Here is a 16,824-nt window from a genome sequence, read left to right on the forward strand (position 1 = left end):
CGATCATCACTGGAGGATTTCTGCTGACAGACTAAAATTGAGGCTTTACGAGAGCCAGCTGAGCTTGGCTGAAGAAACGAGATTCTTGTGGTAAAAAGAAGTCGGCGTGGTTATCAACTGAGACCAAAGCAGCCGGAGGGCACAGCCAGCTCATTACACCCCACTCAGCTCCTTTCATGAAAAGATACATTACAATGAGGCACAGCTGCTCAACATCCCCTCACACATTTCCATTTCGCTCTGTTTTCATGCCCCCTTCTTCCTGTAAATATCCACCACCCCTTCCCTTGACACCAACATCAGTGGATTAGAATAGAGGATGATATTTACGGTCAATGGTGACGCCGGTTTCTGGCTTGTGGTCTTTGGTTGACACCTGCCAGATGTCGAAGGCGTCGGTGGGCGTGTCGGGCAGGAGGCGGAACATCATGATGATGGTGAAGGCGTGGGGAAGACCGTCAGGGTGGATGTCTCTGTTGAATAAGAAGAGATATTGATATGTTAGCTCTGCTGTTGTTTTCCCATTGACCATGCATATTTTGTCCTCCGGTATAAATTATCAACCAATCCTGCGTTAGACATTTTTTAGACCCTCATTCCAACTTATTACCACAGCTTGTATACATATGTTTTGGAAATTATGGTCAATAGGCCTCATTCAAATGAAACTATACATAATTTTTGAGTTATCGCCTGTTGGAGAAGGGTTCGATTTACTATAAATATTATCTGTTGCTATTATATCCAGACTGACTGAACTTAAATTCCTGCATCAACACACAACTACAATAAATGAGGATCAATCATCAGGCTTAGAAATCCCTGTAAGAGATTAGTGTCAAAGGAAAATGAATGAGGGAGAAATCAAATCATAACTTAAAGGAGAGGTGAAATGTACATGTGTATTTGAGAGGCAACAGTAAGTAAAGGGGGAATGCAGAAGTAGAGCATCTGTGTTTTTGAAGTAAGGTGACAAATGTGGACACTTCCATCCGGCACATAAGGGACATTTATGAGACTTTTTTGTCCTTTGTCCAATCTGTATGTCACAAAATGAAGCCGCCCTGGTGGCCAAGCGGTTAAAGTGATGACCATGAACCACAACGTCATTGTTTTGCATCATCTATTGCATGTTGTTTCGTATTTAGTGGATTTAGTTGGATGCTAATTCTAAAGCATACTGTTTACTGTGTAAGCATGGAGCCATTGATGTTGTTTTTAACATTTTAATCAATGAAGTGAAACGAGAGCTTCCCAAAAAGTGTGTTAAGGCCTTTTCAGACCAAGTTTGAAACTGAGAAATTGTAGCAAAAAAAAAAAAAAAACGGCTTTATTTCGGTAATAAACATGTTTATAAACATATTCTATAATGTCTAGCCGAGTCCAGGACTGTCTCGCTGTGGCGATGCTTCATATTTTTAGTCTGTCCAATTACATTCATGTTTGTGGTTGTTAGAAATCTGTCCGGCCAATGAAAACAAATCTAAGGAGAAAATATTTTGACCACAAGATTCATTGAGTAGCTTCTGATCGTATCACATTATCTTCTTTAGCAGATGGCGCTGTCACAGAGCTGCAGAGGTTCACATTTTCATGTAATTCCTGAATCCCTTTTGGCTTCAAATTTCCATTGAAAAAAATTGAAGATCTTGGAATATTATTGAAAGCTGAAGAACAGCTACATTGTGGTGAGCTTGTTTCTCAAAAGGCTGATTCCAGGTCAGTGAGGCAACCGAGCAGCCGAGACTCTTAATGTTGCACAAATCAGACAAAGCTCTCTAAGTTAGACATCGTTAACACAATAATACATCAGTAATGAGTACTTTTACTTTCACACTACACCATACTTTACTGATAATACTTGATTACAGTTATTAAATCAAATTCCCCAGTAATGAAGCTGCTTTTTTTTTTTATTGTGGTATTTTACTTTTACACTTTAAAGGATTTAAAGACTTTTTCCAGCACTTTTTTCGAAGCAGGATGTTTCCCATTTGTCCCTCTGATGTCACTACACGTTTTGGAAAGTCAGACTTGGTAAACACTCAGAGCTCAAGCTGTTTTCCACCACATTGGTGTTGCATGTGAGATTCTGGGATACGGGACGCCTTCGCTGGGTGTCGGCCAGTATTAACGGGCTAGTTTGTGGTTGGTTTTGCACTCGTTGGCCCGACGGAGGCTTGTTGTGTGAAGCGGCGTCAGAATGAACTGAAACAGGGCCGGCTGCATTCTGTCATGACCAGCAGCTCAGACAGTCCCGTCTGACCTCACACAGCATCGTAAATCCACTGACCCAGTTTGTAAAACGAGTGAGCTCAAACCGTCTGGACACAGCTGCGGAGGACGCTTCATGATTCTGACAAGAACAACTTGGAAGTGTTCAAGGGATAAACAATGACGACTAATGCGCTCTGACACTGGGAAGCTCCAGCAGAAGGTGCTGGTTGTGCTCAGCTGTGAGTCTTTTTCTCCCCGCGGAGTTCACAGGTTTAACTGTACAAACTCTTCCTGGAGAAGTTCAAGAACACAACATGTTTGGCATTCGAGTGGCTGAAGTTGTGACAACACTGTTGCCGGGCGACCGACAAAACAGACTTTGCATTGTTCTCCTAAAATATGGTGATAGAGTTTGAGAGACAAGAAAAATGGCAGAGAATATAAGAACGAATAAATCAGTGGATCATTAAAACGCTCTCTTCTCGTGAGCACTATAGACAACTACTGTAAATTTGTTTAAGTGGCTCTGGAGAGAAGAAAAACCTCATTGGTTGAGCTATAACTCAAAGAGCCGGGCCTAACGTTTAGAGGTGGTGCGATTTCATACAAATTGCAATGCTTTGGCTTTTTCAAATTACTGATGAAAGACACAGACAGTCAGGCAGGACTTTGACCCTCCGGTTCAATGAATAACCATGCTAATAATTAAAAGAAAGGAACTGCTATAACACACTTTTCTGCTTGACATTTAAGTTTAAGAAACTTAGCATCTTCTGAAAACATCAAATCAGCAGTTCTTTAGATTTGAGGTGAACGTCCTCATAAGGTTATTTTAGCAGCTTCCCTTTGAGACACGTTTAAGTCTTAAATCTAAAACTTAAGCGATGTTCCTCTTCGCCTCATTCAGGAATGTGCTGACAAAATAATCAAATAGTTTGCTGTGACACTCACGTTGTGGGCTGATTCAGGAAGGCGTTTTTGTGGAGTCTGTATGCCGTGTAGCTGTTGAAGGAGCCGGGCTCCATGGAGACGCCTTTAGTGTAACTGTAGGTCTTCTCCGTCAGGTTGAAGGCCTCGAGCATCCTGAAGCCTGTGACACGACAAAATCAGGAGTTTTAGTCTTTAAATGAGACATCACATGGACGTCTGAATGAGGAGTTCAGGACAAATTTAAAGGGCAACAATGATGACAGTTCTTGGAAAACGATGAATTTCAGCGCTTCTGCTAATTCCTGCGTCATTGTTTGTACTTACCAGGTGAAGTGAATCCATTCAGGAAAATCAAGGGACAGGCTGCAGAACAAGAGAGAAAAATTATGACTTTTCATCATAAAAATCAACATCCAACGAAAGCCAGAACAGTTGGGGTGTTTTTTTTGTCGTTGATTGCAGTAAAAACTGATGTGAACTTACAAGAGGTTGCTGTTTCACAAATGAACGTAATCAGGTTTTCTTTAATGGTGTCAAAAGCGTCAAAGTCGTCCACGACAAAGACGTGTCTGTCGGTGGGCTTGCTTCCAATCCCCTGCAGCTCAACGAAATCCACGTCTGCTACACCGATGGCAAAAACACTGTAACCTGAAGACAAGATTAAAAAAATACCATACAATCACATCAGAGGTAACATCCTGTAGTAGTTTACTGGTAAGATCTGCACAGCTTATTCTGTCAAATCAACCCTGCGAGAGGTCATGAGAGGGGAAACAATGAACCACAGCAAAGCTAAATCATTTCAAACTTTCGCCAGTATTTTAAGTTTCTAATCATCAATCATGGTGATTGGTACAAGCTGTTTCTCTGGTTTTTTACTGACAAACAAAAAGCTGGAACGGCTCAACAGTCGCTAAAAGTTCAGACAGCGAAGACAGCCTCCTAAATGCTTTTTAAAGAAGCTGTAGATCAGATCCAGATCCCATGTGGACTAAAACATAAGTATATATATATATATACAGTGTTTTTTCGGGATTGATGCTCGTTACCTGCGTGCTGCAGCTTGGCGGCGTTCTTCTTCACTTCGTCCTGAGAGCGTCCGTCAGTGATCGTTACGACCACCTTGGGGACGTTTCTCCTCATGCCATTATCAGAAGAAAAGGCCCTGTCATAAGTGTGTTTCAGAGCCACTCCTGCTCAGCGGAGAAGGACAAGAAGAAGAAGAAGAAGAAGAAGAAGAAGAAGAAGAAGAAGAAGAAGAAGAAGAAGAAGAAGAAGAAGAAGAAGAAGAAGATTATGTTAGAAAAAAACACTTTGGCTGAATGAAATCAATGTGTAGGAATCAGAAGAAAAGAGGTTTTTGTGTGACATCTTTATCATTATGAGATATGGTGTGTGTGTGTTTGTGTGTGTGTGTGTGTGTGTGTGTGTGTGTGTGTGCATGTGTGTGTGTATGTGTGTGAGTGTGTGGTCGAACCTGTTTTGGTGTTTCCTCCTCGGTAATGGATGTAATTAAGTGCAGCCATGGCGATGCCTTTGTCTTGATAGGCGTTCAGCTTGAACTCTGTCTTCGCTTCATCGCTGTACTGCACGAATGACACCTGTTGGGAGAGTCGCATCGTTGACATCAGCATCAAGTCGAGTTTATTATTGTTTTTCCCCAATTTGCCTTAAAATCTCTAAGCAACACCATCTGTGCTTAGACTCTAAAAAAGTCTTAAAAAAGTGGAAAAAATGAACGGGGGAGACTTCTGAATGACAATGAGACACACAATCAGTCTGGTATGTACTCAGTCTACAATATAATACTAGCAGAGTTATAACATAAAAAAGCAGAATTTATGATATTTAAACAAAGAACTACAAGCTAACAACACTATAAAGTAATGTAAATACAGAATAATAGAATTACTGTTATAATAAAGAACTGCAAAGTAGAATTTAGTGGAAAAAACCCTAAAAAAGTGCACAACTCTGCAGTTTTTAGTCTTCTGCTTCAAAAAATATTACATTAACTGCACAATAAAATAAAAGATTATAAACTGATTTCCTGATTTTTAAAAAAATATATAAATGTAGTTATAAAAAGATGGAAAATAGTCATAAAAATTCCAAACACTTCATTATGAATTTTTTTGATTTTAGTTCACGTTTCAATGATGTGTCACTTCCTGTTATCACATTTTTTTGTGGACTTGTTAATAAAAGTTTCGACCTGGAAAACACGTTTAAAATCGTTTTTATTTTATTTATTTTTTTATTGTGTAGTGGAAAAAAAATATTTCTTTTTTTTGTCTCCAGATGGACAAAAGTGTGTTTTTGAGGATTCTGGGAAAAACTGCTCAAAACTGCTGGAAGTGATGTTAAACCATCTTCAGGGTTTTTCAAAGATCATCAGGGATTTATTTTTCCCGAAAAACAGATGCGGAGCTCCGTGACTTGAATATAATAGATGAGGCTGAATCACAATACCCCACCGTGTGAGCTTTCGTACGTTAAACAAGCCTAGCATGTGAACAAACTGGCAACTTAACTTTTAGACTATTCTACGATATTAAGAGCTTAAACTCAGTGTTACAGTTTAATTTACTCTTATATTTATCACAGTCCTTTCTCAAAGTGTTATTAATAACATTAAAGTAAAGCATGTGAGCTAGCATGATCGATGCCAGGACCTTAAAACTGAAGCAGCAACGTGGGATTCAACTATCATTCATGTCACGGAAATCAAATATAAAGTCATCTGCTTAATTTTAACAGGCAAAATATTTTATTTAGCTTCTTTTTTCATCCTTTTTTTTTTTGTTTAATTCCCTTTTTCATGTTTATTTTACCTGCTGTTTTATTATCTCTTCTAGTCTCTTCTGTTTTTCTTTGGTTTGTCTTGTCTGTTTATGATTAAACTTAATTGAAGCTCTTTCATATCGAGGAGGATTTTGTAGAAACCTCATGGCTTTTCTTCCTCTTCTTTGACCTCTTCGACTTTTACCCATGATGCTTCAATTGTGCAAATAAAAACAGACCGACTGTAGCGTGATGGAGGGAGCGCACCGCCGGGTCAACGTTCTCAACACAAACCTGCATTCCTGTGGGTCCGATGACATCAAAGGCGCCGATCATGCCGTAGACGAAGTGCACGACTTTGAGGAAGCTCTCCTCGCCGATACTCCAGGAGCCGTCGATGAGGAACACCACATCTGCTTTGGCACCTTTGCAAACTGAGGAAAGAAAACAAGTCAATAAGGAGCTTTAAAGTCCGCCGGCCAGACCTTGGGGGTAGCATCACCAGCAGAGAAAATGGCATCATCACACGGTATAATTATTGTTTGTGAGCTACAGCGCACTAAAAAGTCAGCTAGAAGCGTGCAACAAAACAAAACGATTGAGAAAAATGACGTGATGGGGCCATGTATAGTAATTATGGGTTTCACCGATAAAAGAAATACTGGCAACACTAAACAAGTAACATTTGGTCACCAGAAGGGTTGAAAGTGAGCTCTCGTTAATGGGTTCCTCTCAGACGAAAACGAATTGGGCAAAAAACTTCGAATAATCTTTGCCTTATGTGATGCAGCATACTTGGTAATCTTCTCTATCCTTTTCCTCCCGGTCAGAGATTTATAAACAAGTTTTACACAACAACGTACGACTAACAGATTCTTTGGACTGCTCTGTCTTTCTTTTTTCAACACCTACGTTGTTGGTTCCCTTCATACGCCCCACAGGGCCAGCAGCACATGTGGCGGCTATTAATTCACTGCTGGCATGAGTCGGATCCAGAAGGAGCTGGCGCTCAAACCGTCGCCTCGGCCAAAACGCTGCATTGAGGACTTTCCAATCAGAGCTAAGCTTGAATGAAAAGACTCGATCCATTCAGTCTGATTGGATCGATTTTCTGGGGATTGATCAACTTTGCTGGACCTGAATACAGTTCAGCATTATGGAGTCCTCGAAGGATGTTTTAAGATGCTCAATTCACTTCTAAACTTCCATTAACTTCCACAGCAAAAAAACCTTTTCTGTGTTCAATCTATTAAATTTAAATTTACATTTGAGTTTAACAAAACAGGAATGATTCATTAAACAAAGCTGCTCCTGTGAAATTAAGCTGATGGGAGTATTTGATCAAAGTCCAACTGAAATCACGGTTAATCTTCCCTTTTTGTATTCAGTAATCATTCAAAATGTGATTGAGTGATTTAATTTATTAATGATTAACAGACTCAAAAAGGTCTGAATAAGTACAGAGTCAACAGAGACGTTAAGCTACACTGTAAAAAATAAAAAGAAGTTGATATCTGCCTTGTGTCTGTGACAAATGAACAAAATGCCCCAAAATTACTGCACAAAAACAGGTGATGCAGCACAGCTAATAAGCTACGATGATGTCATTCAACATTATGGATTCTCAGCACCATTGAGAGGACTATGCTATTGGTCAATGGCACAATATTTTGGTGCATCCCAGTAGCTTAAGTTTAAGGTTAAGGTTGTTCCTCATGGCCGCAACATCACCCACTCACTTCTTGCCTATTAGACCCTTCTCTCAATCCTTTTATGCCCAATATAGTTTAAAAAAAATCTTCTTAAAGCTACAATATGCAAGTTCTGGATGAGACTCAAACCCCTCCAATCCTCATCTTTGTGATAATGTGCAACCATTTCACTGTTTAAAGGAACTGAGCTCTTTGATTGCAAGTAATCAGGAGCTCGCCACCTCATGAGAAACAAATGTTAGCATCTTCCAGCAGCTAATGCTAGCATGGAGTTGCACTACAAGAGGAGTCATTAGCCAAAAATTCATTCTCATATTGATTGACAGCCGTGAGCTCCTACACCTAACTCTGGCCTTCTCTGATTGGTTGGAAGAGTTTCAATGAGTTACAGAAGCCTTTGACAGCTGCTTTTCACATTTAAATATGTTTTGCAGCATATTTAAATTCATACAATATAAAGAACAAAAACTCACATACTGTAGCTTTAACAAATGTCTGTGTAATCATAAAACTAATGATTTTATTAGGTTTTAAATGTTAATGTGACTCAACCTTTAGGACTGCAGCATGGAGCATTTAAAATAACCAATTTGGATCATTTTTTTTAAAGATATTCAATGTGCTGCAGCTCACTATTCAATCAGCTATCAAGCCCAACGTGACATATTCAGAGCAGTTTTCTCTGGTAGATGTTTGGTCGCTTGATCAGGAACATTTTTAGTGTTTCTACATAAAAGTGAGACTTTAGAAAAAGCTCTTGTGGCTTGTGGTTAAAAGTGTGAGGCTTTGGTCAGAACGCTGATTTTAAGCTGCTTCATGCAAATTAGTTTAAAAGTAAAATAAACTGATTTGTTGTGCGCCAAAAAGACCTAAAAACTAACAGAAACCCAGATATCTGAGCTGTAGCAGATGAAAACATGCATTTTAATATCAGTTAAATGGATAAACAAAGTAATATTGGTGCCGTTGGATGCTTACCTCCCCATCCAGGGGGGATTGTGGGTAGTGGGGTCGGGGTGGGTGGGAGCGTTGGAGCCGGAGTCGGCTTCACCACTGTGAGAAAAAGGAAACATTGAACAAACTGTTATCGACATATTTGTAATAAATAGAGCACAACAGTAAACATGTACATGTACGATGAGGTCATTGTTTTGGATCGGCGCTGTCAGATAATAACTCGCAGAGCGTCTGAGTCATGCTCCGTATCTCGAGACGCCACAGCTCACACATCATGTCGACTTTATACATCTCAAGTGATGAACTTTTTCCATCAGTGATGTTTACACTGCTGGTTTCTTTTCCTTTATATCTCATCACAGTGTTTGTTCATTCATGTGTTTCTCAGTTTAGGTTTAGTTTGATTTTAAATGAACTTTTATACAGAAATCAGTTTCTCAAAGGTTTTTTCAATCAATAATTTCATCAATGCACCAATTAATCAGTAAAATATGTTGCTGTACATTAGAGCTTGATGGATTAGTCAATTAATCACTTCCTGGATTAACAGGAACTTTATTGGTAACTGCTTATATCATCGTTTAAGTCGTTTTTCAAGGAAAAAATCCAAACATTTGACAATTTCAGCCTTAAATGGGAGAATTGGCTGCTTTTCTTTGTCTTTTATTACTATAAATCAAATATTTTGATTGGTAGTTTTGAAGACTTGAGCTCAAGAAGTTGTGTTCACTGGCAGTTTTTAGTGTTTTCTGTTGTTTTTAAGATCAAACCATTAAACAAATAGTGAACAAATTGAGAAAATAGAAATAACATCTATAATATATATATTTATAAATGATGAAAATAATCATTAGTTAGACAATAAACAATGGGACAATAATGGGAATAGGAGTTTATCTCTCTATAACTGACAAATGAATTAAATATTTTACATCATCGTCGATAAACCGAAACCAAAGCAAATAATCTGGGATATTTTGGGGGATTTTTATATAAAAACATTTAAATTTTGATTCATGCCATAATTGTGCAGACTCTATTTTAACAGCACATATGTGTCTTACAAGAAATTCACTTTTCTTTTCAATACTGATCTGCTTAAGTTCAGATGATTCACAGACGCAGCACTCACAGGTTCTCTCTTTGGTGCTGACTCCTGGTCCCTCCAGGTTCGGGGTCTGAACGAAGACGGTGGCGCTGTACAGAGCGTCAGGAGAGAGTCCGTCGAAGCAGTACTGAGGCTGCCCGGCAGGGATGGTGATCTCATGTTGTCCTTTACTGGAGGCTGAAAAGAGAAGGAAACAAAGATGTGTTTATTAAACCTCCTGTTGTCCTCGAGTCAAGGAAGGAAGGGAGGAAGAAGGAAGGAAGGGAGGGAGGAAGGAAGGAAAGGAGGGAGGAAGAAGAAGGAAGGAAAGGAGGAAGGAAAGAAGGAAGGAAGGAAAGGAGGGAGGAAGGAAGGAAGGAAGGAAGGAAAGGAAAGGAGGGAGGAAGAAGGAAGGAAGGGAGGGAGGAAGGAAGGAAAGGAGGGAGGAAGAAGGAAGGAAAGAAGGGAGGAAGGAAGGAAGGAAGGAAAGAAGGAAGGAAGGAAGGAAGGAAGGACGGAGGGAGGAAAGAAGGAGGGAGGGAAGGAGAAAGGAAAAGAGGAAGGGAGGAAGGAAGGAAAGAAGGAAGGAAGGAAGGACAGAAGAAAAAAGGAAGGGAGGCAGGAAGGACAGAAGGAAGGAAGAAAGGGGGATGGAGAAAGGAAAAGAGGAAAGAAGGAATGAAGGGAGGAAAGAAGGAACAGTCAAAACAGACAGGGTCAATTTGACCCGGCAGGACGACACGAAGGTTAAACCGACTGTGAAAAAACCACATTCAGGCTTTTTTCTCTCAGTTACTTTGATGCAAAGAATCCAAAACACCGGCTCGTGTGATGAGCGAACCGCAACGTTAAAAACAGGCTGTTTGCGGACGGCTGTTTATAAATGAAGATGATCTAGACTTCCCCAGTGTGCGCTGGAATTCCTACATGTGACAGTGTTCCCACATTGTTTCCTGCTTCCTGCTCAGCACCCGAGAAGATGAATGAGTTTACAGCTGTGCACAAGATTATCAGTGATGCTGCAAACATCCCACAGACTCTGAAAATCTGCATCTCATTCACAATTTTTTTAAAATGCCTATAAATTATTGACTTATAAAACTGTTACTATATTTAAAAACTCACTCACAATATCAATTTATATTTATTCACCCTTTTAAAATCCTTCATTTCAAAGGAATCCTTGTGTTGTATCATTTTGTATGAAATGTGTGATTAAAACTTTATGTTTTTAAGATGTTCTTAATAAAAAAATGTGCACAGCTCGGTCATTTCATTATATTTGAAATGGGAAGATTAAACCTATTACATGAAAATGTGTGATTCTTTGTCACTTTTTATGATTAATTTCTGTTTTCAGACCAGGTTCAACCACTTTAGTTGAGTCACAAATGATGCATTGGGAAGATGCTCCACTCTTGCATCCATTGTTGATTGAACATAGCAGTTAAATGAATGCATAGCCATCCAATGAGCTTTGCTATTGGTTTACCCTCCAAAGCTTCACCTAGGTACTTGAGAAACATTTTTGCACTAACCAGCCAATCAGGACGGAGCTTCCACTCAGCACCCCCCACCTATACAGCTCCAATGCATTTGCTGCTTTTCTGTATTTGAAACTCTCAGCAACAACAACTGGTGCTATCCAAAATCTCATAGAACCAAAGTTACATCCTGGTAAACCACTATTTCTATGTCTCATGTTCTCCACCCTCTATCAGGCTTTGCTATTGGTTTAAAAACCTACGTAGAAGCGATGAGATGTAATCCCAGCTGGGCCGGAATGACACAAGTCCAAACTCAGCCCACAACCGAAAAGATATATATCAGTCCAACGGTCAACACGCCTGCCTGAGGGAGTCACAGCGGACTGCAACAAGCCAGTAATAAGCTGGACGCTCTCCAAGAAACCCTCAGTGAGCTCCAGATGAGGTCCCAACAGACGGAGCACCAAGCACCGAACGAGACGCTGACTCAGAGATTACTTCCCCAGGTGCTCACACTTCTGGCTTTTAAAACTTACACCCAGAGTCGACGGATCTCAGACTGTTTCTTTTTTGCTAAGTTCTCTGCTTCGTTTCTAAGAGTCTGTTAGGGTCGTTTTTTAAAAGATAAATGGTTTATTTCACAGATTTAGCATCTGTAGAGCTACTTTTAGAGCTTCTCTCAACTTGGTTCAGTGTGTTTTTTCTGGCACATTCGTGACTAAAGATGTAAGAATGACTCAATGGCTGGAGTCTTAAGTTCATGGGGAAAAAACTAAACTACAAATACACAAAATCTCTCATGTTAAATCACTAGAACTGTTCAGTCTTTGTCAGGAAATGGTGCAATGTACTGTAGGTTGAGTTTGCTTGAATAAAGAAACTGATGAAAAATGAAAATATACTTTCAGGGCCTTTAATTTACATCCTCTCATTGGTCTTATTCTTTATTTTTGAATTAGTTTTATCTGATGTGTGAAGTCATGATGACATCACTTGTGTCTCGTAAGAAAACATTGAGTCAGTTTTGAGACACCATCACGGAAGAGAAGAGTATTTTTTAATGCTTTCGGGCTTTCATTTCGTTGCTACACTTTCTGTTTTGTTACCAACAGAAGAAAATAAAAGCCACAGATTTCTTTAGCGCTGTTTAAACTGTATTAAAAAAACTGCTTTCCATTGACATGTTTACTTATCCGCGAGGCTGGACAGTGATGCATTGCTAATAAGGTTTCCTATTTATACTGTGTGCTTCACTCAACGCAAACAAACACAAGCGTGTTTATTGCTAAGACAGCTGCCATGCTCGATGATCGCTACTCTTCAGAGAGTCCTCCGCCGGACTCTTAAAGAAAGACAGATATCGTCATTGTCTGTCAAATCGCAGGATCAAGGCAGCTCCGGTGATGTAATGACTGATGATGAGCTTTGTAATATCAACAAGTAATGATGGAATTTGCTTAATATTAATTCTTGGAAGATGATGTGCGTTCTTCTCCAAAACGGTGGCCTTCATTTATCAAGCGAGAAGAGACACATAGATCATCCAGACGAGTGATGTTTGACATAATTAATCCTTGAACTAGTTCAGCTGGAGTTAAAACTGGCATCCGATCGTTCTCCTTCCAACCAGTCTTTTCCGTGGCTTTTTTTAAAAATATGGAGGAAATATTGCTGGAGAAGACGATTCCCACTGGAGGAGACATTTTTCCACTTACTCATCTCACCACCGTCTCCGACCGCTGTTTGCGTTTCCACACGAGAACAAACATTTGACTGATTTGTTGACTCGAGCGCAACGTCTGCTGCCTCTCGCCGGGATGGATTCTTTCTCAGGCGGAGGATTTCTGATCCCTCGGTGGTAAGTGGTTAACCCGCCATCTGTCTCACGCTAGCGGACCTGTGTTTGTTCTGGCAACATGTCACGACAACCCCGATGGCTAATGACTACCATATAGATATTCAAATATTGACGCTCCCCTTCCTGCTTTTTCCTGCTCTTTAAACCGCTAACCCATGTCCATGTGACAATCCGAACCAGATGGGATTCAAAGACCCTGCAGTAATTGAAAAGGATGTAATCTTTGCAGACACAGACACAATTAAAGCTTGGTGGTCGGACGCTTTCAATCCCAGCCAAAACTTGCATCCTGCTTCGAGTAATGATCACAAGGAGGAGGCCTGAAGATAAACAACAGCCTCTCTGCGCGAGAAAGAATAAGAAGAAGGAGAAGGAGAAAAAAATAGAAAAGTCTAGACACGATCCCAACAGCCGTCACAGTCTGCTAAACACTGAGGAAGGGGATCAGCAGAAGATCTGTGGCATCCACGACCGCAGCGATGGTGACTTCATTCACAGATATGCATCCAAACATCTGCTGGAACTGGAAGTCTCACTGCACCTCAAACAAATCGCCTCCGATCTGGATCCGACCGGTGGAAGCGGACCACACCAACCCTTCATCAGGTGACCACATGACTCTAACGAATCTGCATTAGTAACAGCGGCAATAGACACAACTCAACTAATCCTGTTATCGAAGATGTTGAACAGCAGCTTGGACATAATTTCCTCACCTGTGATCTATTGACGGCCATTATAATGGATTTATGTGTTTTAGCCCACAACACCACTGGAGATTACACCATGAAGCAGCTAATAAATTAGATTAGTTTCATTATTGATGAATCTTTTGACTCAGTTTTCAATAAAAAAATGTGGATTCTCTCGTTAAAGCTTCTGAAATGTGCAGATATGTTGCTTTTATTTGTTTTATATCGATGTAAACTGAATATTTTGGGGTTTTGAGAGAAAAAACGAGACATTTGAAGACATGTCGTTCTCTGTCAGACATTATAATATAAAATAAAATAATAAATATCTATAAATTGATCAATAATGGAAGTAAATGTTAATTTTAGCCCTACATATCAAAATAATGCTGTTGTGTTTTAGAAATGCAGGTACAGGTAGTCTATAGTGTTGCAGGCATCACTTAGTTTCCATTCATTTTGAGTGTGGCGGGGCTTTAACTACTCACTTATTTTCATTATTGACTGATTTTTTAATTATTTCCATGATAAATCAATGAATTGCTCAGTCTATAAAATGTCCATCACAGCTTTCAAAGGACCAACAGTCCGAAACCAAAATATTCAAATCAAATCTAAAGATATCAAACAGGGAAAAAAAGCAGCAAAAACTTAATTTGAGGATCTAATTGATGATTTTGGAACAACTACACAGAATGAAAATCAATTAGCAGAGTCTGGAAATGTTCAATCACAGTGAACATCAAGCCTGCATTAATCTGTGCCGTTTAAAAATATATCTATTACACAACTCAAACAACCTTCAAAAGCCTGATAATTGATATCAAGGGCCTCGTATGGAAATCAATGGCAGCCTCGAACAGTCTGTGAAATACATTAAAGCATCTAAACCTGCTTATGATGCATTAGAAGACGAGGAATTCTCCTATAAAGTACTTTCCCATCTTCCGGGTGAAAGTGACGCACAGTATGTGGTGGAAATGGAGGAGACTTACGGTCCAAGGGGTTCAGCTTGATGCGGTAGGACGTGGCCGATCTGTGAGGAGCCCACTTGATGCAGAACTTGTCGTGACCGACGTTGAAGGTCTCGATGTTGGTCACGTTCAGGTACACTGGAGAGCGTAGGAAAAGACAGTTTCAGTGTTCAAAATACCTAAAATGTTTTATAACTATGCAAAAAGGGAAAAAGCAACAACATGATAAAGAGTATTAATGTGTGCCCTAAAAATACAATTATAGTTATATAAAGAGTCAGTTCACCCAAGTTACAAAGCTGAGAAATCAATCTTATCGTGGCATCTGCCCACTCAAACAGTTTGTGGGAGTTTTGAGATCTTTTGAATTTCCGTCCAGAAACACTGTCCTGCTTAATTTGGATAATACATCAAAATGTTAATGTTTTTTTCTTGAACTTTTGTGAAGAAATAGTTCCCATTGTAAACTGATCACTGTGTGCCTGTGTGTGATCCAGAGTATCTGGAGCTGTTTTTAAAAAATCTCCTTGATGTTGACTTTTTTCAAATATGCATTTTCAGCGCTTTTTAATGAGCTTTGTCATTTTTTATCAGACCACAAACCAGAGCCATGTCTACACTTATAAGAGACAGTTCAAGTGAAATTACACAAACAAAAAGCAAGTCAAGATGATCCTCTCACAGTTGAGTTAAAAGTTATTTTTTCTTCCTGGCAAAAAGTGAGACAGAGTCAGAACTTAAGACTTGAATGTTTGTGCTTTCAAATGTCAGGTAAGCCTTTAGATTAGTCTAAATTAGGTCAAATCACAGCTTCAAATCCTAATTTTTGTGACTCAAATCTGAATTTAAAGTCTCCAAAAATCAGCAGAATATGTGGACGATTAAATGCAACATGAGAACTTGTGTTTATTTTTAAAAATGTGAATCCTTCAGAGTCTTTTCACACAGTTACGGTACTCACATGTTGTTCCTTGCCCATCGAGCGGGGCGCTCATGCCGCCGGTGTATTGAGCGATCACTTTGAGATCGTAGGTGGTTCCAGGCAGCAGGTTGTGCAGAGTGTAAGAGGTCACGTCGCCCACGAAGAAGTCAACGGTCTGGTTTGAGCCTGCAAAAAGAAATGAGACAAAGACCAGGTTGTTTTCATTCTGTAACCAAACTGGCAGAGGACAGAAATCAGATGCAGACGGATCACAAATATCTGGAAAAGCTTTTTGGAGTTGGTGACACGCAGCAGGCAATCTGTTCTTCTTCACAAAATGAGTCTGACAGTTTACTCATAACAGTTTTAATTAGTTATTTGTTACTTTTATCACTTTTTTAAAGGTTTTTCTATGTTTCCACACACATGTAAAAATACTCACCTGTTACCTACAATTATGCACTTATGTTTCTTCTAGTGTGGTTTATAAAAAAATGTATTAAAACCAAACTCAATGTGAGAGGGTGAACATTTTTCTTTTGTTAAACTGTGTAAAGCACTTTGGATTAACTGTGTTGTGTTTAGAGTTGTATATAAATAAAGCTGAAGTTGACTCAACATATCTGTCATTTTCAAAAGCCGAGAAAACATTAAATCCTGTATTTCATTTTCATTAAGTCAGATTTAGCAGTGAGAGCTAGTAACCAGAGTTCATTCATTGTGTGGATGTGTCGTTGTGACATCAGCTCACCTTCAGGCGAGTAGATGAGTTTGTATCCCTGGACGGGAGCGTTCACCGGGTCCCAGGCCACCCTGAAACGGGTGTACCACTCGTCTGAGACGCGAAGGTTTCTTGGACTCAGCAGGCCGACTGCGACAGAGGAGAGACAAGTCAGCAATTAAAATGTGTCTCAGCAACCAGTGGAAACAACTTTATCTTGTTTTGATTCAAGTGCCCAGAGGAGAAATGTAGTTCAGGTCCTTGATTATATCTGCCTCTTGTTTCTGATGCAGTGTCATTTTTCAACGATTTCAGTCATATCTCTCTAATTTTTTTGAATGAAAGCTTCTTTAATCACAATTTAGTGCTGTTCTCTTCATAGTATGACTTGATTTAATAAAACAAGAGCTGCCTATCATTGATATTTTGGTGATATTGATATTGACTTTTCCCACATAAATCCAAGATCCTGTCTGTAGAAAG

At 39.6% G+C, this 16,824-nt stretch overlaps 1 protein-coding gene across 1 annotated transcript in view; it reads right to left on the reverse strand.

Annotated features, from left to right (window-relative positions):
- Positions 1 to 16,824, reverse strand: part of col12a1b (collagen, type XII, alpha 1b) — a 158,413-nt gene that overhangs the window by 34,620 nt on the left and 106,969 nt on the right. Inside the window, exons 49-60 of the mRNA XM_062436907.1 lie at positions 16,372 to 16,491; positions 15,660 to 15,806; positions 14,720 to 14,836; positions 9,733 to 9,885; positions 8,622 to 8,696; positions 6,226 to 6,365; positions 4,625 to 4,748; positions 4,197 to 4,340; positions 3,631 to 3,795; positions 3,472 to 3,510; positions 3,169 to 3,307; positions 331 to 473 (exon numbers count right to left, since the gene is read on the reverse strand). Of these exons, the coding sequence (XP_062292891.1) occupies positions 331 to 473; positions 3,169 to 3,307; positions 3,472 to 3,510; positions 3,631 to 3,795; positions 4,197 to 4,340; positions 4,625 to 4,748; positions 6,226 to 6,365; positions 8,622 to 8,696; positions 9,733 to 9,885; positions 14,720 to 14,836; positions 15,660 to 15,806; positions 16,372 to 16,491 (1,506 nt within the window). The remainder of the gene's footprint in view (positions 1 to 330; positions 474 to 3,168; positions 3,308 to 3,471; positions 3,511 to 3,630; positions 3,796 to 4,196; positions 4,341 to 4,624; positions 4,749 to 6,225; positions 6,366 to 8,621; positions 8,697 to 9,732; positions 9,886 to 14,719; positions 14,837 to 15,659; positions 15,807 to 16,371; positions 16,492 to 16,824) is intronic.

Source organism: Scomber scombrus, chromosome 17 (assembly GCF_963691925.1).
Source record: "Scomber scombrus chromosome 17, fScoSco1.1, whole genome shotgun sequence".
Classification (NCBI taxonomy): domain Eukaryota; kingdom Metazoa; phylum Chordata; class Actinopteri; order Scombriformes; family Scombridae; genus Scomber; species Scomber scombrus.